Source organism: Lagenorhynchus albirostris, chromosome 6 (assembly GCF_949774975.1).
Source record: "Lagenorhynchus albirostris chromosome 6, mLagAlb1.1, whole genome shotgun sequence".
Lineage (NCBI taxonomy): Eukaryota > Metazoa > Chordata > Mammalia > Artiodactyla > Delphinidae > Lagenorhynchus > Lagenorhynchus albirostris.
Genome location: NC_083100.1, coordinates 33,772,963 through 33,797,614, shown reverse-complemented (window position 1 = coordinate 33,797,614; position 24,652 = coordinate 33,772,963). Strand labels below are relative to the sequence as shown.

General features: G+C 38.5%; 1 protein-coding gene across 1 annotated transcript in view; it reads left to right on the top strand.

Annotated features, from left to right (window-relative positions):
* Positions 1 to 1,915: 1,915 nt before the first annotated feature.
* The window catches only part of CDK15 (cyclin dependent kinase 15), an 88,760-nt gene continuing 66,023 nt past the window's right edge, over positions 1,916 to 24,652 (top strand). The window contains exons 1-5 of the mRNA XM_060152316.1: positions 1,916 to 2,109; positions 2,830 to 2,979; positions 3,184 to 3,278; positions 9,808 to 9,887; positions 24,389 to 24,483. Coding sequence (XP_060008299.1) covers positions 1,987 to 2,109; positions 2,830 to 2,979; positions 3,184 to 3,278; positions 9,808 to 9,887; positions 24,389 to 24,483 — 543 coding nt within the window. The 5' untranslated portion in view covers positions 1,916 to 1,986. The remainder of the gene's footprint in view (positions 2,110 to 2,829; positions 2,980 to 3,183; positions 3,279 to 9,807; positions 9,888 to 24,388; positions 24,484 to 24,652) is intronic.

Genomic DNA, 24,652 nt, shown 5'->3' with positions numbered 1-24,652 from the left:
CTCCACAACAAACATCGCTGGTTTCATAGTGGAAGTCCTTCCGTGGGACTTCCTGCATTCCTTGATTGTGTCACCTGGCCCTTGCAAGTAGTTGCTAGAGAAGCCAGAGCTTCTGTTGGTCCATTCAGACTGGTGGCAAGACACAGGGGTCTCTCCTTGTCAGCTTCTGGTGTGAGGGATCTTTGGTCTATGAGTAAGAGTGGCCATGCTTCAAGACAGCATAGTGGGTTTCTCCCATTAAGAAGCCAACCAGGCCCTGAGGCAGGTCCAGCCAACCTGGAGTGGCACATGAACTGGGTCTGATTCACAATTCAAAATGAAATCATCGAAGTCTTCTGTCCTTATTCAGAAATCTTTGGTAACAAAAATTGTTTATCACATAGAGCTAGAAAATATCTTAAGTCATTTCCTTGACTTTAAACAAGACCATAAATTATTTTATTTTTGAAAATTCTGAAGGGTATTTCACAATTTCCCTCAGTAGCCCATTCTAGTATCTAAACATACCGTTTTAAACTTTAAAAAAATCAAACTATTCTGTTTTAGCAACTTGAGACTTAGGTCAATTACCCCTAGGCTAATAAAAATGCTAATCTTTTAAAAATTCTGAAACTTACAATAATTAGAGGGTGATAAAGAATAACTGTCTCAAACCTGGTCTGGGGTATAACTTTTGTATAACAAAATTCACACTCTTTTAGGAAGAAATCAGCATTTCTGATAAAATGTATTATAATCAAATTATGTTCAATTCTAATGGAATTTAACATTTTGAGAAACTAGCTTCTCTCACTCTCTGTTGATTATCAGGCAAAAAGTTTAATATTAAAACAAAATATTTTTTTGTATTAGTGTTAACTAGTCTGTTTGTTGTTGCTGTTGTGTTTACTAAATGTCTCTAATTGGAATGAATCTTTGAATTGACTTGTTTTAGGTCTCTTGTGGCAATTTTGAAATGAAACTTCATACATGCTTATAATTAAATTATCTGAAAGGCTTTTCTTGTAAGGTTGAGATATCAAATATATATAAATATTGTTGTGATAATAGACATGATTTATTTTTTCCTTAATGACTGTGTGTGTGTGTTTATATGTGTCTTATTTTCCATCTCACTCTAATTAGCACATTATAGTGACAATGACCTTAGGAGTCTATGAGGGAGAAAAGTTCTGTTCAAAGACTGCAAACTAGCTTGAGGTAGTTCCTTGACATGTCATGGTATTAATATAGTAAACGTTAATTACATTTATGTGGAAGGAAGGAGGCAGGGAGAGGAGAGAGGGAGAGAAGGAGCTATTTCATGTAAACTTCTCTCTCTCCACCATTGTGTAACATTGTTACCTGTTTAGTAATAAGAACAACACAGGTGCTCACCAGATAGTATTTGAATTGGTGAATGAATGAGTACCCGTTGGGACTCTTAGTTACACTATTGCTTAAAGGCAAAGAGATGGAGTAGATATCTAGCTTTCTTCCTGTTTTAGGGTTCTGTGGTTTCTTTGACTACTAAAAGTTGGCTAGGTTGCAAATTTATTTTGAAGTCTTAAAAATAAAATACTTTCAGATGAAGGGCAGGGGGAAAATACTCCTCAACATATCCACTTTAGCACCAGGAAAGCCTAATAAATATTATCAATAATATGGATAAGCAATGTAAATTCATAAAAACCGTGATTACCAGTAGCACAAACTTGTGACTGGAATAAGAACTTTAATTGTGCCAAATTTTATTCTTTCCCAATATTAGCTGTCCTGGTTTCAGTTGCGCACATATGAATGCAGGCGGCCGCCTTTCTGATGTGTAGTTTCTTGCGATGAAGAAAAACTGCTGAAGTCATGAGGCTGCTCCAAGCAGAGCCCTCATGTGAGTCATATGAAAGCTCCAGCATTGCTGACCTCTGGTAAAAAGGGAGTGAATAAGGACAGGAGAGGCAGAGGGAGAGAGGTTCAAGTGCCGGGTTTTCTCCTTGAACCTAGAAGATTATGGGCCAAGAGCTGTGTGCAAAGACTCTGCAGCCTGGATGCAGCTGCCATTGCTGTTGGGAGGGAGGAGATGCACACAGCCGTCAGAGGAGTGCTCCGGTGATGATGGAGGCTGCGATCAAGGTATTTGTATTCCAGGAGCAGCATCCTCCTCTATCCATAAACAGAGGAGTTCAGAGGCTCCCTTTCTGTAGCAGGGTCTGGTTTTCCTGCACTAGGTCTAAATCAATAAAAAGAAAATTCTATTAAAGTCACAGAGAATTTGTGATTGTTGTTATCAAATTTGGAGATTTTCTTTTAAGCCAAAAGGGAAAAATAATCCTATGCTTTGGGCTGCATGAAACTCACTTGACTTGAAATCGAGAAAGTTATTCTCTTGAAATCTCTGAAGTACTAAATTAGAGAGCTGAACCTCAAAAAGCAAGCTGCAGTAATGGTACCCTACGGATTAAAAATTTCAGTAATTAGTTCATGTTTATTAGCAATGTTATACTAGAAAATTTTTCCCCTAAAAAGAGAAATTAAGGGGACATAAAAAAAAAGAGTGTAGGTTTAACAGAGAAAAATTTGAAACCACCCATCAAAGAAATTTAGGTTAATCTAAGTGTTTAAAGATATATTTTTAGGTGAAGAGAAAATGTTGTGTTTCAGCAGTTGATATCATTATTTTATTTATTTATTTTTTAAGGAACTGATGTTCAGGAAAGGTGCCTTTTGGGCGTGTAGGAAGCTTGGAAACCATTTGAAGAGTTAACATCAGGCAAATAAAGAAAAGTGGTTTATGCTAGCCATTGAGTCTTGACTTTGCATAAATTTTATTCCTGCACTTTCCTTTTTCTCTAGCTAACAGACCTAAAAGAAGCATCATGTTCCATGACTTCATTTCACCCCAGGGGACTTCAGGCTGTCCGTGCCCGGAAGTTCAAGAGTAAAAGGCCACGGAGTAACAGCGATTCTTTTCAGGAAGAGGATCTGAGTCAGGGTTTTCAGTGGGTGAGTGAGCAGCTGATGTTGATCAAGAATTTAATGTGTGCTTGTCTAGAGAGGCTGGGCCTTATTTCCAGGGCAATTACTGAGCAGACCTTCCCAAGTACATTCTGCAATGCTGTCTAATTTCTCTGGGGGAAAAAAAAGGCAACACTAAAAAAATGCTCTTTTCTTTCCCCCCTCTCACTCCTCCTCATTCCCCTTATGCAGAGGAAGAGCCTCCCCTTTGGGACAGCCTCATCTTACTTGAACTTGGAGAAGCTGGGTGAAGGTTCTTACGCTACAGTTTACAAGGGGATTAGCCGGTGAGTGACTCATTAGCTGGGAGAGACTAGAGATGAGGATCTCACCCCCAGGATTTGACATTATGAAGCCAGCTGACACAGGACAGAAGTTCAGGACCTATGCAAGACTCCATAGTCAATAGGGAAAGACATGATTATTGAAGTAGCCTTGAAAGAAAACAAACTTCTCCTGCCCCAATTAAAATCAGCCCACTAATTTATCAGCTTTTCCTTTTTTTGATTCAATTCAAATTAAACTTTCTCAACTACTGACCCAAAGAACAATTACTGCTCTTCACCTGGTGGGAAGTACAGTTGATAAGGTGTCTCTACAGATATTTTCATATCCCCCCATTCAGCACAAAACACAATGACAGAGGTTTGCAATGGCAGCCTTGGGTTTTCTCCTTCCTTCTTCCACTTGGCCTTTGTAGAAGAAACTGAAGTTGGTTTCTACAAAGTATGACATAGTATGCAAAGAAGGATTAATCCTGGGTATTCTACACTTGCAATTCTACACAAAATGGCTGGAGAATAAAAAGATTGTTCATCCAGAAAGCAAGTGCCCATTTTGGCTAATAAAAACTTGGTTAAACGTATTTGGAAGATTCACGAACTCCACAGCTTTTAGTCAAGGTGGGATAGTCAGAAGGTCTGATTTCTTTAATTTATGTTACTCCAATGGAGAAAAATAATGGCTCAAAGTAGTTAAATGTTAATTTTAAAAATTTAATATAAATACAAGACTATTATTTATCTTAGGACTTGTGTTATAATTTTTACTTGTTAAAGAGGATATGGGAGGAGATACCATTTTAAATATATTATGTAAAAACAGGATTTAATTCACTTCCATAAACTGTCTTAGGTACTAAGAATATAAAAGATTTCCTTCAAGGGATTCAGCCTAGTAATAGAATGAAAAATACATTACAAATATATACCCTGTCCAAGTGCACAGAGATATATGTAACAGTGTATTAACTGCAGCAAGATTTATAATAGAAAACGTAAAAACCTGGTTACAAATATCCATTAATGGAGGACTGGCTAAATTATCACTATATAATGAAATAGCACGCAACCATCTAGAGTATAAGATGTATGAAAAGATGCCCAATATTTTATGAGAAACAAGCAAGTTACAGAACAATATAAGATCTCATTTAGAAAAAAAGCACTGTTCATGTACAAATTTGTATGTGCCTAGAGGAATCTGGAAAAATATACAAGGGATTATTAAAAGTAGCTACTTCTAGTGGTTGAAACTGGAATGGAGAAAGGTCACTCAAACTTTTCACTTTATTCCTTACCACAAAAGCATTACATTTATAAGCTTGAAACATATAGAGATAGATGTCAAAAAGGCATTTGATAAATTCAACATCAATTTCTAGTTTTTAAAACTCTGAACAAAATAGGATTAGAATGATAATTACTCATTATGTTGTAGAATAATTTCAAATCAATAGTCTACATACTTTTTCTTTGTTAAATACTAGAGACATCACCATTAAGTTAGAGGTAGGGCAAGGCTGCCCACTATTCTCTGTTGTTAAAGCCATTAAGTTAGAGGTAGGGCAAGGCTGCCCACTATTCTCTGTTGTTAAAGATTATCATAAGCATTCTAGCCAATGCAACGAGGAAAAAAAGACTGAATATAATTTTTGTGGATTATAGAATTGTCTACCTAAAAAAACCCAAAAGAGTCATTTAAGAAACTATTAGAAGTAGTGAGATAGAACAATAAGGTGATCAGTTACAAAATCAAAATATACTTATCAAAAGTTGTCTTATGTATTAGCAATAACCACTTAATAGAAAATATTGTAGGGGAAATTATTCTCAAAAAGCAACAACAAAAAAATCATTACAATCAAAAACGGGCAGGATTGGGACTTCCCTGGTGGCGCAGTAGTTGGGAATCCACCTGCCAATGCAGGAGACATGGGTTCGATCCCTGGTCCGGGAAGATCCCACATGCCGTGGAGCAAGTAAGTTTGTGTGCCACGGCTGCTGAGCCTGCACTCTGGAGCCCGTGGACCACGGCCACTGAGCCCGTGTGCCACAACCACTGAAGCACACGTGCCTAGAGCCCGTGTTCCACAACAAGAGAAGCCATTGCAATGAGAAACCTGTGCACCGCAGCTAAGAGTGGCCCCCACTCAACGCAACTGGAGAAAGCCCACGCGCAGCAGGAAAGACCTAACGTGGCCAAAAATTAAAAAATAAAAAAAGGCAGGATTTATATAAAGATTTAGTAAGGGATATAAAAGACTTGAAGAAAAAGCCAGAAAGGCATTCATTCATTCTACTCATATTTATTAAGCACCTACTCTGTGCCAGGCACTATTTTAGCCAATAAGGACTCATTGGAAAACAAAAGAGACAAAAATCCCTGCTCTTATGGAGTGTATGTTCTAGTGGGGGTGAGAGAGGCAATAAACAAATGAACTCTTTGACTGAGTTTGTCAAAGAGTGAAAATGCTTTGGAAAAGAATAAAACAGGGAAGAGGAATAGGGAGTGCCAGAGTGCGGTGGTGAATTACTGTTTTAAATAGTGAGAGAGGAGGCCTCACTGAGAAAGGAACACTCGAACAGAGACTGACAAAGGTGAGGCATGAGCTGTGTGAGTGTGTAGTGGAAGAGAGTTTCAGGCAGAGGGAACAGCAAGTAGCAAATCCCTGAGGCAGGAGGAGGCCTGGCACTGGGCTGGGAGAATGGAAGGATGTGAGGACAGTGAGGAGCTGCAGATGCAGTAGGGCCTTATATAGGGTCTTGTAGATCATTTCAGGGACCCTTGTAAGGATATTTGGATTAGAATATCTAGTAGCACAAAGATGTCAATGATTCTGTAATTTAGAGTTTTAATGTATTCTAAATATGTTCAAAAGCTACGATAATTAAAATAGTGTAGCACAAGTATAAGACAGATCAAAGAAATACGATTTGTAAAAGTTCAGAACAGTCCCAAATCCAAGTATTAGTAAGATCTAATATACAATCATGCTGGCATGTCGAATCAGCAGGGAAAATAAATAAATAAATAAACAGTCCAATAAATGGGACGATTGTTAGCAATTTGGAAAAGGTAAATATACAATATAAATTCCCAGTGGATTAAAGAGTTAAATGAAAAAGGAAACATACAAGAGCTAGAAGAATAAACAGGGAAGTCTGTGTAACTTTTGGACTGGAAAGGTCTGTCTATATGTAACACTTAAGTCAGAACCTGTAAGGGAAGATTGGACATGTCCATGGTGCCCCATCTATCCAAGTACGTTCTAGGGACGCCCCCCGGTTCTGAGACACCTTAATAGAAGTTTCACTGAAACCATTACCATTGTGCAATTGACACGGGTAACCCTAGAACAAAATAAAATGTGATCCTTTATTGTAGCTGCTCTCAGCATCTTTAAAATGTTGATGTATACCATGACTCTCTAAAAAAGATGAAGAGGGCTTCCCTGATGGCACAGTGGTTGGGAGTCCGCCTGCCAATGCAGGGACACGGGTTCGTGTCCCGGTCCGGGAGGATCCCTCATGCCGCGGAGCAGCTGGGCCCGTGGGCCATGGCCGTTGGGCCTGCACGTCTGGGGCCCGTGCTCCACAACGGGAGAGGCCACGGCAGTGAGAGGCCCATGTACCACAAAATAAATAAATTAATTAAAATTAAAAAGATGAAGAAAAATTTTGAAGTGTAAAGCATTTTCTAAACATATTTGAACAGAAAAATTTAGGGTAGGGGATAGGGAGAATTTCACAGAGCTATGTTCCAGGTAAAACATTTTGGAAAATACTGAGCATCATAAAAATTTTTAAGTTTAAAATTTCAAAGATATGATAAGGCAAACAAAAGAAATTGGTGAAAAGTATATGTAAAATATTTCAGTAAAAAATGGGCAAACAGGTAAACCACAAAAGAACAGAAAAGAGGGGGCTTCCCTGGTGGCGCAGTGGTTGAGAGTCCGCCTGCCGATGCAGGGGACACGGGTTCGTGCCCCGGTCTGGGAAGATCCCACATGCCGCGGAGCGGTTGGGCCCGTGAGCCATGGCCGCTGAGCCTGCGCGTCCGGAGCCTGTGCTACGCAACGGGAGACGCCACAACAGTGAGAGGCCCGCGTACCGCAAAAAAAAAAAAAAAAAAAAAAAAAGAACAGAAAAGACCAATAACCTTATGAAAACTCAGTTCCACAGTTATTTAAAGGAATAGAAATTAAAGTGTGATAATCCTTTTTACCTATTAAATAGGCCAAAAAATGAAGATAAAAACATGCCCCCCAAAAAGAAGCCCCACATTTATGGGGATAAAGATACCTAGGAGCCAACTGAAAAAGCTCCCAAAGAACAAAGGTGGAAAAATGTGAGCAACAAAATTAATAAAATAGTATTTATTGGGTTGTAACCCAAAGTATAAAGTAACTATGAGTCCATAGTGCTGTAAATAAGTGGTTCAGTTAATTAATAAATGGGAGAGAAGAGACAAATTTCCAGATAATTTATGCAGATAACCCACCCTCAAGGTGGTGGAGCATAACTTTCCAGTGCTTAAGTGTGGGCTACTCATAGTGACATTCTCCCAAAGTTCAGTATGGAAGGGGGTGGGGGGAGAATAACTTTACAGTGAAGAAACCTGATAAGTATTACCTGAGCCAGGTGATTAAGGCCACATCAAAAGCCATAAATTTTGATGACAGTATGTACCTTTAATATGATGTGATGAAACCAAAACCCATAACTGTGGTCTAATCATAAGAAAAACATCAGAAAAATTCCAATAGAGCGGTATCCTACAAAATACTTGACCAGTACTCCTCAGAACCTTTAATGTCATCAAAAACAAGGAATGTCTGGGAAACTGTCACAGCCAAGAGGAGCCTAAAGAGACATGACAACTAAATGCAATGTGGTGTCCTAGAAGAGATCCTGGAATAGAAAAGGGACATCAGTTAAAAACTAAAGAAATCCTGGTAATCATATTGCAATATGTAAATGTATCAAATCAGTTTTTTCTCCAATGTTGAACATTTCAGCTATTTCTATTTTTTTCTATTGTAACTAACACAGTGAATGATATCTTTCATGCACTTGGAATTATTGAAATCTTTGTTAAGTAACTATTGAGAAAAATTCCTGAGTGTGGTAGTTTTATGGCTTTTCACACATATGATCATGTTGCATTTCCCCAAATTTTACCAATTTACAATGCAACCCACAACAAGCAATACAATTTTACTGCACAAAAAAAAAACCTAAAGAATTCCTAATAAACTAAGGGCTTTAGTTAATAATAATGTATCAATGTTGGCTCATTAATTTTAACAAATGTATCATACTGATATAAGATGTTAACAACAGAGGAAACTGGATGTGAGGTATATGAGAATTTTCTGTACTATCTTCTCAACTTTTCTGTAAATCTAAACTGTTCTAAAATATGAAATCTTAAAGCAACAAGAACAACAAAAAACAAACAATGCTGCCCACTGTTGGCGAGAGGGTGCTAGAATGGCCAGGCTCACAACCAGTTAGTGGTGTGATCACTCTGCGGCACAATTTGGGAACATGTGTTCAAAACAATAAAAATTTGTGCACTGCATACTCTTTGATTTATCAATTCCACCATGACCCTAAGAAAATAACAGAGGCTGTATGAAAAGATTTATCTACAAATATGAACAAATATGATCGTCCAGGCATTTTTATAATAGCCAAAAGTTAGAAACAATGTTAAAATATTTGGAATTGGCAAAATACATTGTACATATTTATATGATGAAATGTTACTATTAAATGTCAAATAATACAAGAATGACTAACAGAAAAAGTTAAATGGAGAAAAAACAGGTTCCTAATAATACGATGTGAATCCCACTGTATTAAAAACAATATAGTTATACTTACTTTAAAATCTTCTCTGTTCTCTGGCATTTAGCTTACGTCAGCAAACAGAACAATGAATAAGGAGAGACTTAAGAGATGAAGAGAGAGAGAATGGTGTGACTGGGCAGGTCAGGTAGCACCTAGGAGGCAATTGTAAGAATTTGGCTTTTATTCAGAATGAAATGTGGAGATGACGGTGGGTTTTGAGCACAGAAGTGACTTGTTTTGACTTTCACTTTAAAAAAGATGCCCTGGGCTACTGTTGGAAGTAGACAGTAGGGGTACAAACATATAAGCAGAAAGACTGCTAGGAGGTCATTACAATAATTCAGATGAAAAATAAGAATGGCTCAAACAAGTGCACAAAGGGAAATAAAAGAAACAATATACATCAAAATATGAAGCTGGCTTTGTGGGGTTATTTTTTTCTGTGCTTTCCCATATTCTCCATATTTTCTGTAATAAATATATATCACTTTGGTAAAGAGAAAACAATGGCTTGATATATACATATGACTTTTTAAACTTTTTTATTTTGAGAAAATTGTACATTTCATATACTGGAATAAATTTTGAAGGAAAGCTACTTTTGTTAAACCATCCTTAGTATAAATTGCTGCTATGGGCCATGTCAACAAATCTGTGCCCTTTCCCCCGACTCTTCTAGGATAAATGGACAACTAGTGGCTTTAAAAGTCATCAGCATGAATGCAGAGGAAGGAGTCCCATTTACAGCCATCCGGGAAGGTAAGAACAGTAGAGTGGACCCAAGAGATATTTTAAGTTTTTGATTTGATAAAAATGCATTGAGCCTATCCATTCAATATCTAGCTTTTTTTTTTTTTTTTTTTTTGCGGTACATGGGCCTCTCCCGTTGCAGAGCACAGGCTCCGGACGTGCAGGCTCAGCGGCCATGGCTTACAGGCCCAGCCGCCCCGCGGTATGTGGGATCCTCCCGGACCGGGGCACGAACCCAAGTCCCCTGCATCGGCAGGCGGACTCTCAACCACTGCACCACCAGGGAAGCCCTAGCTTTTTATATTTATAGAAGTAATGTTATAATTGCAATTTTATTCTTCACACCAGTTTTCCAAATCATTTTATTACTTATTCCTGAGGAAATTAGAATTCAAATCTATTATATTAGTTGACCCAAAGTATGAACTCAGTGAGTATTTACTAAATATCTTCTGCAAGTTTGCTCCCATGCTAAGTGCTAAGGCTGTATCTATATAACCCTAGAAAAAGCCATACAAAAGAGAAAGTAAATAATATACTCACACAAATTCTCAGTAAGCAGTTTGTCTGAAAAAAAGTTGTTGAGATAGCATTTGAAAAACTCCTTAGGAAAACGTGTATTTTTAGTGTTATGCCTGTATTTTCTCTGAACCCTGGACAGTAGAGCAAGTGGGTGAGAAGTGTGGTGGCATCAGATAGACTTGAGCTTGAATCTTAGATATACCAGTTACTAGTGGTGTGACCATGGGTAGATTACTTTTCCTATTTAAGACTCAGTTTATTGCAGAAAGAGGATAATAATACCTATTTCACTGAGTTGTTATGAGGCTTAAATGAGAATATACATATAAAACACTAATCACAGAGTTTTATCTTCATAGTTCAACAAATGTTGGCTATTATTATTATTCCATTTTTTTTACTTTCCCTTAGTGATGTCTTGTTCACTATCAAGATAACTAACAATTTATAATTTAAAAATCAAGAAGCCAGTATAGTGAAAATAAATCATTAAAATGCAATTTATTAACCTTTTTACATAAGCCATTTGAAATAAAATGATGACAGGATTGCTATTCGTTTCATCAAAAACCCAGAGAAATGGCTTCTCCCTGGTCTTTCTTTCTTCCCTTTTAACTACTTCATCTTCCCTTCTTTATGGAGCACATCCTATATGCAAAGCATGCTGCTGGGTGTTGTGAAGAATGAGAAGAAAAAGCCTGATCTTTGCTCTCTATCTTTTCAGTTGTAACAGAGCAGATGATTCAAGTTGCAACCAGTGTTATGATGGAGGTAACAAAGACCTTGTAAACTGAGATGAGAACAAGTCAGTCTCAATGTGGCTAATAGAGTTAATAGATTTTGAACTGAGCTTGGGAGGATGGGTCATGCAAACAGGCATGGAAAAAGGAATTCAGAAAATGAGTTTATAATTGAATTTGATGCCGTTTTCAAAAGTCTTCCAGAGCCCCTGGGAAATACATCATTTTGAATTTTTGCAGAAGGGCCAAATGGCTATCAGGTTAGCCAGGGATTCAGCCTGGTAGGATCAGGTGCATTCTGGAGGAAAGTGTGGCCTTAAGTGTTTAATATAATGGAAGCTGTACTTACTGATGTATGTATTAGTGGTCCCCCTGAAAGGATAATCAGATTTAGAAAGAGATGTGTGGATAGGCTAAAGAGGATTTCTGAGCATAATAGACATCCCCAGGTCACCAGCATAAGGGGAGGGTCTCTAGGCCCAGGTTCACCCTGTTCTCCTGGTGTTTCCTTTGTGAGCTGAGCTTGCCTGTTGCTTCAGGCCTGCCTCGCTCAGATTTTGCCCACAGCCAACTTTTTCGGGATGACATTTGACTTTAACAGTGAAAACTTTTGCCAGTTTTGCTAACAGATGGTTCTTAGCATGGTTCAGAAAAACTGGATGTGTATTGCTCTGTATGCTCAATGTTTCTTTTATTGCATATTTACCGAGGAAGTGCCTCTCCATCACAGGTGTTTGCAATTACATTTAGTATTCAACTTTGGACTTTCTTGGTCTGTTTTATGGACTTACCTTACTGAATGCTTTGCTTGTTTAATATGAAAAACCACAAAGGATTTTTTTGACACATTTGAGGTTGTTAGGCATCCAGTTTCCAACAATGAATGTTTCTTTTTCCGCCAGGGTAAAAGCTGAGAGTCCTTCATAGAGGAGCCCTCTCCCCTCAAGAAGACATGAGGCCTCATTTGAAAACTTTGGCACTGTCCCATTTTTCCTGTAAGAACTTTAAGGATGTGAGACCAGGGAGACAGGAGGTTAAATGAGAAGGGCTGAAAGGCAAAATAAGAACAGCTGTGGGCTTCCCTGGTGGCGCAGTGGTTGAGGGTCCGCCTGCTGATGCAGGGGACGCGGGTTCGTGTCCTGGTCCGGGAGGATCCTGCGTGCCGCGGAGCGGCTGGGCCCGTGAGCCATGGCCGCTGGCCCTGCGTGTCTGGAGCCTGTGCTCTGCAGCGGGAGAGGCCGCAGCAGTGAGAGGCCCACGTACCGCAAAAAAATAAATAAATAAGAACAGTTGGAGTTCATTAGTTAAAATCCAGGGTCACTAGCTAAAAAGACAACTGAAAGCCATGTGCAGCAAAACTAAATGAGCAATACAGACTTCTCTAAAAATCCTTGAAGTAGGAAATACTTTTTCTGAACACTTTGATTGTTCTAATGGTATATCAGCCAAAGATTTATTGAGTAGGATTTTACTACATGTACAGTCTCTCTACATTCAGGTAGAAAACATGCAGCAGTTTATTAATCTTGTCATTTGGAATACTATTTGATTGTAACATGTAATGTTATGAAATTAGCAAAAGTATGAACAGCACTAAGGAAAATACATGTGCCAGATATTTTTCATGTGTTACCTCTTTCAATCTTCTTAATAACCTTTGGAGATAGAGATTATTACGATTCCAGTACAGAGCTATGATTCAAACCAAATCTCTCTGATTCAAAAATCCATACAATCCCTTAGCATTCATTCCATGAGTATTTACTGAGCACCTATTTTGGCCAGGTACTCTGATGGCTGCTAGATACACAGCAGCAGACACAGTAGGCGTGTTCCCTACGCTATTCCTCTGCTAATTAAAAAGATTAGCCACCTTCATAGCAACTTAGAGGATCTTTCATAACTAGCTCTATAATTATATATATTTTTTCAAGTTTGCAAACATTTTCTTTGTTTTCTTTTTTTTATACATCTTTATTGGAGTATAATTGCTTCACAATGCTGTGTTAGCTTCTGTTGTACAACAAAGTGAATCAGCCATATGCATACATATAGCCCCATATTCCCTCCCTTTTGAGCCTCCCTCCCACCCTCCCTATCCCATCCCTCTAGGTGGTCACAAAGCACCGAGCTGATCTCCCTGTGTTATGAGGCTGCTTCCCACTAGCTATCTATTTTACATTTGGTAGTGTATATATGTCCATGCCACTCTCTCACTTCGTCCCAGCTTCCACCTCCCACCAACCCCCGTCATGTCCTCAAGTCCATTCTCTATGTTTACATCTTTATTCCTGCCCTGCCACTAGGTTTATCAGTACCATTTTTTTTAGATTCCATGTATGTGTGTTAGCATACAATATTTGTTCTTCTCTTTCCGACTTCACTCTGTATGACAGACCCTAGGTCCACCCACCTCACTATAAATAACTCATTTTTGTTTCTTTTTATGGCTAATATTCCATTGTATATATGTGCCACATCACATATACCTAAACGTTTCGATGGACGTTTAGGTTGCTTCCATGTCCTGGCTATTGTAAATGAACATTGTGGTACATGTCTCTTTTTGAATTATGGTTTTCTCAGGGTGTATGTCCAGCAGCGGGATTGCTGGCTCATATGGTAGTTCTATTTTTAGTTTTTTAATGAACAACCATACTGTTCTCCCTACTGACTGAATAAATTTACATTCCCATCAACAGTGCAAGAGGGTTCCCTTTTCATCAAACCCTCTCCAGCATTTTTTATTTGTAGATTTTTTGATGATGGCCATTCTGATCGGTGTCAGGTGATACCTCATTGCAATTTTGATTTGCATTTCTCTAATAATTAGTGACATTGAGCATCTTTTCATGTGCCTCTTGGCCATCTGTGTGTCTTCTTCGGTGAAATGTCTATTTAGGTCTTCTGCCCATTTTTTAATTGGGTTGTTTGTTTTTTTGATATTGAGCTCCATGAGCTGTTTGTGTATTTTGGAGATTAATCCTTTGTCCATTGTTTCATTTGCAAATATTTTCTCCCATTCTGAGGGTTGTCTTTTCATCTTGTTTATGGTATCCTTTGCTGTGCAAAAGCTTTTAAGTTTAGTTAGTTCCCATTTGTTTACTTTTGGTTTTATTTTCATTACTCTAGGAGGTGGGTCAAAAAAGATCTTGCTGTGGTTTATGTCAGAGTGTTTTTCCTATGTTTTCCTCTAAGAGTTTTATAGTGTCCGGTCTTACATTTAGGTGTTTAATCCATTTTGAGTTTATTTTTGTGTATGGTGTTAGGGAGTGTTCTAATCTCATTCTTTTACATGTAGCTGTCCAGTTTTCCCAGCACCACTTATTGAAGAGGCTGTCTTTTCTCCATTGTCTGTTCTTGCTTCCTTTGTCTTAAATTAAGTGACCATATGTGCATGGGTTTATCTCTGGGCTTTCTATCCTGTACCATTGATCTATATTTCTGTCTTTGTGCCAGTACCATAGTGTCTTGATTACTGTAGCTTTGTAGTATAATTTGAAGTTGAGGAGCCTGATTCCTCCAGCTCCGTTTTTTTTTTCTCAAGATTGCTTTTACTATTCGCGGTCTTTTGTGTTTCCATACAAATTGTAAAATTGTTTGTTCTAATTCTGTGAAGAATGCCATTGGTAGTTTGATAGGGATCACATTGAATCTGTAGATTGCTTTGGGTAGTAGAGTCATTTTGACAATATTGATTCTTCCAATCCAAGACCATGGTATATCTCTCCATCTGTTTGTATCATCTTTGATTCCTATCATCAGTGTCTTATAGTTTTCTGAGTACAGATCTTTTACCTCCTTAGGTAGGTTTATTCCTAGGTATTTTATTCTTTTTCTTGCAATGGTGAATGAGATTGTTTCCTTAATTTCTCTTTCTGATTTTTCATTGTTAGTGTATAGGAATGCCAGAGATTTCTGTGCATTAATTTTGTATCCTGCAATGTTACCAAATTCACTGATTAGTTCTAGTAGTTTTCTGATGGCATCTTTAGGATTTTCTATGTATAGTATCACGTCATCTGCAAACAGTGACAGTTTTACTTCTTCTTTTCCAATTTGCATTCCTTTTATTTCTTTTTCTTCTCTGATTGCCATGGCTAGGACTTCCAAAACTATGTTGAATAATAGTGGCGAGAGTGGACATCCTTGTCTTGTCCCTGATCTTAGGGGAAATGCTTTCAGTTTTTCACCATTGAGAATGTTGTTTTTTGTGGGTTTGTCATATATGGCCTTTATTACGTTGAGGTAGTTTCCCTCTATGCCCACTTTCTGGAGAGTTTTTGTCATAAATGGGTGTTGAATTTTGTCAGAAGCTTTTTCTGCGTCTATTGATTTGATCATATGATTTTTATTCCTTAATTTGCTAATATGGTGTATCACATTGATTTGCGTATATTGAAGAATCCTTGCATTCCTGGGATAAATCCCACTTGATCATGGTGTATCATCATTTTAATATGTTGTTGGATTCTGTTTGCTAGTATTTTGTTCAGGATTTTTGCATCTATGTTCATCAGTGATATTGGTCTATAATTTTCTTTTTTTTGTGATATCTTTTTCTGGTTTTGGTATCAGGGTGATGGTGGCTTCATAGAACGAATTTGGGAGTGTTCCTCCATCTGCAATTATTTGGAAGAGTTCGAGAAGGATCGGTGTTAGCTCTTCTCTAAATGTTTGATAGAATTTGCCTGTAAAGCCATCTGGTCCTGGGCTTTTGTTTGTTGGAATATTTTTAATTACAGTTTCAATTTCATTATTTGCTATAGGTATGTTTATATTTTATAATTCTTCCTGGTTCAGTCTTGGAAAATTGTACCTTTCCAAGAATTTGTCCATTTCTTTGTGGTTGTCCATTTTATTGGCATATAGTTGTTTGTAGTAGTCTCTTATAATCCTTTGTATTTCTGTGGTGTCAGTTGTGATTTCTCCTGTTTCATTTCTAATTTTATTGATTTGCGTCATCTCCTGTTTTTTCTTGATGAGTCTAGCTAAGGGTTTATCAATTTTGTTTGTCTTCTCAACCAATTTTTAGTTTTATTGATCTTTGCTATTATTTTCTTTGTTTCTATTTCATTTATTTCTGCTCTGATATTTATGATTTCTTTCCTTCTACTGACTTTGGGTTTTCTTTGTTCTTCTTTCTTTAGTTGCTTTAGGTGTAGGGTTAGATTGTTTATTTGAGATTTTTCTTGTTTCTAAGGTAGGATTGAATTGCTATAAACTTCCCTCTTAGAACTGCTTTTCTGCATCCTGTAGGTTTTCGGTCGTTGTGTTTTCATTGTCATTTGTTTCTATGTATTTTTTTATTTCTTCTTTGATTTCCTCAGTGATCTCTGGTTATTTAGTAGTTCACTGTTTAGCCTCCATGTATTTGTGTTTTTTACAGTGTTTTTCCTGTAATTGATTTCCAACCTCATAGCATTGTGGTCAGAAAAGGTGCTTGATATGATTTTAATTTTCTTAAATTTTCCATGGCTTGATTTGTGACCCAAGATGTGATCTATCCTGGAGAATATTCCATGTGCACTTGAGAAGAAAGTGTGTTCTGCCACTTTCAGGTGGAATGTTCTATAAATATCAATTAAATCTATCTGGTCTATTGTGTCATTTGAAGCTTGTGTTTCCTTATTTATTTTCTGGTTTGATTATCTGTCCACTGGTGTAAGTGGGGTGTTAAAGTCTCCTACTATTATTGTGTTACTGTTAATTTCCCTCTTAATGGTTGTTAGCATTTGCATTATGTATTGAGGTGCTCCTATGTTGGGTGCATAAACATTTATATTTATTATATTTTCTTCTTGGATTGATTCCTCGATCATTATGTAGAGTCCTTCCTTATCTCTTGTAACAGTCTTTATTTTAAAGTCTATTTTATCTGATATGAGTATTGCTACTCCAGGTTTCTTTTGATTTCCATTTGCATGCAATATATTTTTCCATCCCTTCACTTTCAGTCTGTATGTGTCCCTCGGTCTGAAGTGGCTCTCTTGTAGACAGCGTATATATGGGTCTTGTTTTTGTATCCATTCAGCCAGTCTGTGTCTTTTGGTTGGGGCATTTAATCCATTTACATTCAACGTCATTATTGATATGTGTGTTTCTATTACCATTTTCTTAATCGTTTTGGGGTTGTTTTTGTAGGTCCTTTTCTTCTCTTGTGTTTCCTCCCTAGAGAAGTTCCTTTAGCATTTGTTTAAAGCTGGTTTGGTGGCGCTGAATTCTCTTACTTTTGCTTGTCTGAAAAGCTTTTGATTTCTCCTTCGAATCTGAATGAGATCCTTGCTGGGTAGAGTAATCTTGATTGTTGGTTTTTCTCTTTCATCACTTTAAGTATATCCTGCCACTCCCTTCTGGCCTGCAGAGTTTCTGCTGAAAAATCAGCTGATAACCTTATGGGGATTCCTTTGTATGTTATTTGTTGCTTTTCCCTTGTTTCTTTTAATATTTTTTCTTTGAATTTAATTTTTGATAGTTTGATTAATATGTGTCTTGGTGTGTTTCTCTTAGGGTTTATCCTGTATGGGACTCTCTGCGCTTCCTGGACTTGGGTGACTATTTCCTTTCCCATGTTAGGGAAGTTTTCCATAATCTCTTCAAATATTTTCTCAGACCCTTTATTTTTCTCTGGGACCCCTATAATTTGAATGTTGGTGCATTTAGTGTTTTCCCAGAGGTCTCTGGGATAGTCTTCAATTCTTTTCCTTCTTTTTTCTTTATTCTGCTCCTCGGCAGTTGTTTCCACCATTCTGTCTTCCAACTCACTTATTCGTTCTGCCTCAGTAATTCTGTTATTGATTCCTTCTAGTGTATTTTTCATTTCAGTTATTGTATTATTCATCTCTGTTTGTTTGTTCTTTAGTTCTTCTAGATCTTTGTTAAACATTTTTTGTATTTTCTCTATCCGTGCCTCCCTTCTATTCCTGAGATTCTGGATCATCTTTACTATCATTACTCTGGATTCTTTATCAGGTAGATTGCCTATTTCCTCTTCATTTATTTGGTCTTGTAGGTTTTTACCTTGCTCCTTCATCTGTGACATATTTTTTTTTCTGTCTCTTTGTTGTTGGGTGGGATTGTGTTCCTGTCTTACTGGTTGTTTGGCCTCAGGCTTCCAACACTGGAGTCTGTAGGCTGTTGGGTAGAGCTGGGTCTTGGTGCTGAGATGAGGACCTCTGGGAGACCTCACTCCAATGAATATTCCCTGGGGTCTGAGGTTCTCTGTAGTCCAGTGGTTTGGACTCGGAGCTCCCACCACAGGAGCTTCAGCCTTACTGAAGCTTGTGAACCAAGATCTCACAAGTGCATGGGGTAGCAAAAAAAGAAAAAAGAAAAGAAAAAACAAAAAAGGAGAACAATAACAAAGAGTAAAGAATAAACTTAGACTAGGAAACTAACAGATATGTTAGAAAGAATATAAAAATAAAAATATAGTTGAAGGTAAAACAGAACCACAATTGTAAAAAAGAGGAGAAGGAAAAAAGAAAAAAAAAAAGGTGGAAAAGGCCTTGGCTGTGGAGGATGATGCCTACGCAGGGGCGGGGTTTGGGCAGTGGGCAGGGCCTATGCTTAGGACCCAAAGGGCTGGAAAAGGCCCTGGGGGGTGGGGGCAGGGGTGAGGCTTAGGCTCAACAGAAGGGGCCCAGGCATGCCTCTGGTCTCAGAGGGTGGGGGACCCAGCCTGGGAGGCCAGCAGGCTTCCTGGCCCCGAGTGGGTGGGGCAAGCACCCTCTCCTGCTCCTCCGGTCCTGGAGGGCCCCTCCCACCTGCCCCTCCTGTTCTCCCCTGCCCTCCCTCCTATTCCCCCAGGACCACTGTGGCCTGGAGGGGGCCTCTGAGAGCATAGGATCTGGCCTGAGAGCCAGGCAGGCTCCCAGGCCTTTTGGGCAGGGGAAACGCTCGTCACACTCCCCCCGATCCAAGACCCCGAGGGTCCCTCTAGGCATGGGAACCCCTCCCCCCTTCCAGCCACCCCTCAGGGGTGCTGGTCCTGTCTGGCCTCCACTTCTCCTTCCTTCTCGGTTCCCCCATGTCCTACCAGTTTGCTTGGGGGTTCCTCCCATCTCCTTGGGCATCGAGGTCCCCCACCAGCATCTGGCAGGTTCCCTATTGTGGGGAGACACGAACTCCGTGTCTTCCCATGCTGCCATCCTGACTCTGCCCCCCATAATTATATTTTAAATGTTTATTTTTGCAACTAGGAGATAACACTTTCATTTGAACAGGCAAATGTTAAAAGTTTTTATATAAGAACAAGTTCCCTAGTTTTATTAACCTATGTATAAATGTCTTAATAATGTGCATTATTTTGAATATCTTTCTGTAAAAATAGAAACTTGGTTTAAAAAGAACTTCCAGGACTTTTAGCCTGTTAGCAGCATTAGTGAGGAAGCAATCATAGAACTAATCTTTTTTGAAGGCTAGGCACATGACATAATCTTCCCCCCAACTCAATCTTTTTTTTGAAACTTTACATCAACTCTAGTTGGTAAAGTGTTATTTTTGTCATAGTGATGAAGGAATATGAACTTCAGAGAGGTTAGGTAACACATCTGAGGTCACAGAGCTAGTAATCAGACTCATTACTTATTCAAATCCATTCTATTATATTCAAAATATCCTTTCTACTTTATTATGATAAATTTAGAAATCCTTAACTCAAGCATTTTTCCTTTTGAAACAGTTAAAATAAAAATAGAAATCTATTTTTATGATACATTTTGTATAAGTGTTAAGCAAAATGCAGGAGAGACATTTTAAAGAAAATAATATACAATATTGTATATTTGTCAATTCTGATTCTTTCGTCCACTCTACAGCACTGTAATTGCAAGTCTTTAAGTTAGAAAACTGTTTCAGCTGAGAATCTTTTAATATCATTCTCTAGTAGAAAACATTACAAAGTAATTATTCCCAGTCCATATATGAGAAAACTGAGCCAAAAATAGACAGAGGCACCTCTGCGAGGTCATACAGTGCGGTGGAGGATAGCAATTAGAAGCACTGAGTTGCTGGTTACCACATATAGATTACGATAGGCCTGGTTGTCAAGAAGTCCTCCGTTAAATGCAATCAAATAACATCAGAGACATAACACATTTATATGTGTATAGTTGTATTTTTATAAAACAAAATAATGCCGTGTGATTGGGATAACAATTCCAAAGAAGTCAGATGATAACTATTATCTAATATTTGTCTTCATATTTTTCTAAATCTATATAGGTGATTTCTTAGAATGTATAACTCAGCTCATTGACTTGATTTGTGACACTCAGGCCAGAGAAAACATGGCATCAGGAACTACAAATTCTTTTCAATTCAATGCCCAATGTGGGTTGGGCCTGAGAATTGACTCCATTATTGACTCCTGCATAAACTCATGACAACTGTCTGGTCTTCATTAATTCACAACACTTACTGAGCACCACATGCCAGGCGTATGCTAGGTGCTCAAGGAGTTCAGAGCCTAGGAGGACTTTGACTACCAGGCACTCACTCTATATAGCTGTGCCCCAGGACTTTGAGAATCAGCCTTGTTCTTTGTCATTGTCGTCTTTACATTTTCTTCTAAAGTAGAACAGAGAGTAACATCAAACATCCTGACCCATTTCACTTGCAAAGCTTCAATTTTCCTAAAACTTCACTAAACCACAAACCCCAATGAAATTAACAAAACAAAGAAATTAAATATTCTCATATCATTGCAAGATGAAAATGATAATTTTTTTTCTAAATTATTACTCTCTTACATATATGAGAATCAGGTTAAATTTCATTAGCTGGAATTTCATTGGTATTTAGTTGGTCATATTAAACACCTTTTGGGACACTTAAAGAAAGAAATACTTTACATTTTTTAAATGAGCTGACTGACGTTTCGTCATGGGTCATTTTTTCTGATTTTGGGTTTATGTTGTTTTCTTCAGGTTTTCTCTTTGGCTTTCTGGGTGTTCTCATGATCATACCAAGTTAGTATATGTAAAATTCTTAGACCAGTGCCTGGCATGTAGTAAATGCTCAATGAGTGTTAGCCATCATCATCATCATCATTATCATTATAGAAGTATTTTAGAAGCACTTAAAGTAATTCTATTGTGATTCCATTCGTCTGGAGCTTTAAAGACTCCCTTGTTTATCTTTGTGTCGACTTTGAAGAAGAACAAAAATAAGTATATCTAGACTACGTGAATTATAAAAACAATAATTTTACAGGAATCAGAATGCTCTGATTTTAGGATTTTTCCTCTTCTCAGTTGGCTTTGCATCCCTCAGCTAATTATCCTGTAGAACACACCATATTCGGCGGTGAAGTTTATGAGGTAGCCTTGAAATTAGAAAAAAAGACCTTTCCTTCCTGGGTTTAAGACCCACACATCTGAGGTGGTAGGCATCTTAGATATCTCTGGTGGATGGACCAAACAACATACCAATATCATGAGAAAACTGCTTTAAACATCATCTACTCTTTCACATAAATTCCCTATTATTACTCGTCAAAAGTCACAGTTTCCGTATAAGTATTTCAGTGGTTCTGGGGTGTTAAAAAAAAAAAGCAGTAGTAGACATGTCATAACACACACGACATTTATAACTAAAATAAACATGGAATAAAAGCATCTTCGGGCTTCCCTGGTGGCGCAGTGGTTGACAGTCCGCCTGCCGACGCGGGGTACACGGATTCGTGCCCTGGTCTGGGAGGATCCCACATGCCACGGAGCAGCTGGGCCCGTGAGCCATGGCCGCTGAGCCTGAGCGTCTGGAGCCTGTGCTCCGCAACGGGAGAGGCCACAACAGTGAGAGGCCCGCGTACCGCAAAAAAAAAAAAAATCTAATTTGGTATATGCTTTGTAGTGTGTGTGTGTGTGTGTGTGTGTGTGTGTGTGTGTGTGTGTGTGTGTGTGTGTGTGTGTGTAGAGAGATGAGAGAGAGGGAGGGAGGGAGGGAGGGGGAGAAAAAGAAAGAGAGAGAGAAGTTCATGAACATAATTTGTAAATAAAAATATACATAAAATACAAGCATTCTCAACCGATTATCCGAAGTCAGTGTTTTAAGTATGGATGGTGTTGAAAACTCTAGCAGAAACATGATATAAACAAAATTTTAAGATGTTAATCTGGGAGTGGAGGTTTAGTGAGGTTCACATTGATAGGGAGGCTTAGAAGCTGATGGCTGGGATACTTTAATTTGCAACAGGGGTGATGCTTTATATTTACACATGGGATCTGATTCCATCCACATGTCAACCCTGTGAAGTCAGGTCAGGAAAGGCATTATCTCCTTTTCACAAGGAGTGAATGGAGACTTGGGTTGGGATTCTTTCCTGAGCTCGCTCGGGTAGAAAGTGACAAGGCCAGGATTCCCATTAGGCCTGTGGCTCTACAGTCAGTTCTCTGTTAAGACACCCAGTAAATATATTTGAAAACATGAAGTGCTTACTGTTGGCTGAGCACTGTACTAGGTAATGTGGCAGCATCTGAAAGAGAGGGAAAGTTGCTCCATTTCCACGTAGTCTTTGGTCTGCGACTAGGGACAGTAAACAGATGCCTGTGAAACAATTTACTACGTTTACAAAGCAATGTACTTGTAAAAGTGAAATAATAAATTTAGCTCATAAGAATTCGGGGGAAAACTATAAGTTAGAACATTAGTCATTCAAGCAGGGTAGGGTTAGCAGGTACAGTAGGGCTCCTATGATGGTAAGATTCCCAGCTCAAACCGAGGTAAAGAAGGAAATTCACTGGCTCACAGATCTGATAACTACAGGCTTGCAGGGTGCAAAGGACGTCACCAGGAATCTGTCCATCACCCAACACTGTTTATCTCTGCCTTAGGTTTAGTCCCAGGCATTGGTAATCTGACCACAGCAGCTCCCGGTTAAATCCTACAAACTCAGCCCTTATACTGGAAAAGAAAGCATGTCTTTCCTAATGGCACAAGCAAAGTTAGAGCTCTCTTAAGGCTTGGATTTTGTGCCTGTCTCTGAACCAATCACTGTGGCTGGGGGATGTTGTGCTCTGATTGGCCAGACCTAGGTCACATGCCCAATCTTAGGTAGGGGTGGTATCAGCCCCATCAGAATAGCATGGGCTGGGTAGGGAGAGGGTTGGTTCCCCAGAGTAAAATAGAAGTGTCCCCACTAGAAAGGAGAATGGCTGCCAGGACGTAAAACAACAGGATCATTACAACAGGATAAGATTCCTGAAGGAAGTAATTGTAAACATTTGAGTGTTTGAGTTAGTCTGTTTTTAATCTTATGGAATTCTGGGAGAGAGTAGGTGGAAGAGATTCATGATATGCAGGCAGACCCTGCAGAACACTGATTTGAGTTTTTACACTTCACTTTTCCTTTCTTTTAAGTCTTAAAGACACTATTTCTTCAAGCAGGGATGCCCTGAGCTGAGACTCACCATCTCCTTATTGTGCCTTTTCTGGTCTCCACCCTCCTGAAGGTCTTCCTATCTCTGGAGCCCCCAGAGTCATCCTTTCAAACCCTCTCCCAGCCACTCACTGGCCTTTTGTGGTGACTTCTCCCCTTTAGAGCTGCCTTTAGTGACCTAATAATAACCTGTTATCGAAGATGCAAGAGACAGTCCTCAGCCCTTCCCACTCATCCGGGCTCCCCAAGTTTGGCCCTCTCCTCTTTTTAAGTGTGAATTTCCTCCTTTCCACAGGTTTTCAATTCTCCCATTAAGAAATCCCATCCACTGTCTATATTATGATTCAGCAATCCTTCATCCCATGTTCTTATTCCTGCCTTCCATCAGTCGTATCTACAGGCCCTGCTGGCCCTCTGTGGGACTTTGAATTTTAGAGAATGGTCATATGTTGCAAAGTCCTACTCTAGAAGGCACAGCACTCCTTTTCCTGCTCCTCCAATGGCCTTTATCTCTCCAGGCTTCCTCTCCTGTAGCTCTGAAGCAGAGATGATAAGCTTCCCAGAGGAAGGCATTTGCAAAGTGCTCTGAGTGCTCTGATGAAATGGATTGGGTAAATGGAAACATATTTTTTGCAACTGCTTTAGCCTGTAAGAAAAATAAGTTATGTAAATGCAATGATTCACCATTTAATAAATAATGAAGATTGTTTTATAGCTTTAAATATTATTTCACAACAAGAGATTTTTTTCCAACATTAAAAAACCAGAATGGTTGATTTGAAATGTTTAAAAAATAAATAGTGCTTGATATTTTTAAAGCAGTACTTCATGATCAATGATTGAATTAAAATTTTGTTTAATTTTTCTAGCTTCTCTCCTGAAGGGTTTGAAACATGCCAATATTGTGCTGCTCCATGACATTATCCACACCAAAGAGACACTGACATTCGTTTTTGAATACATGGTGAGTTGCCCCAGAATTTTATAAAGCATAAGGGAAAAGCCTGGTGCTTGTGTAATGAATCTGTTAATATTTTATGGCATGATAAAACTTCCATTACAATGTGGAAAGTGTCATGGAACTTTTCATTATTGTGAATAGTGGAGCCTATTGTTCTTATGCTCATTCTTTA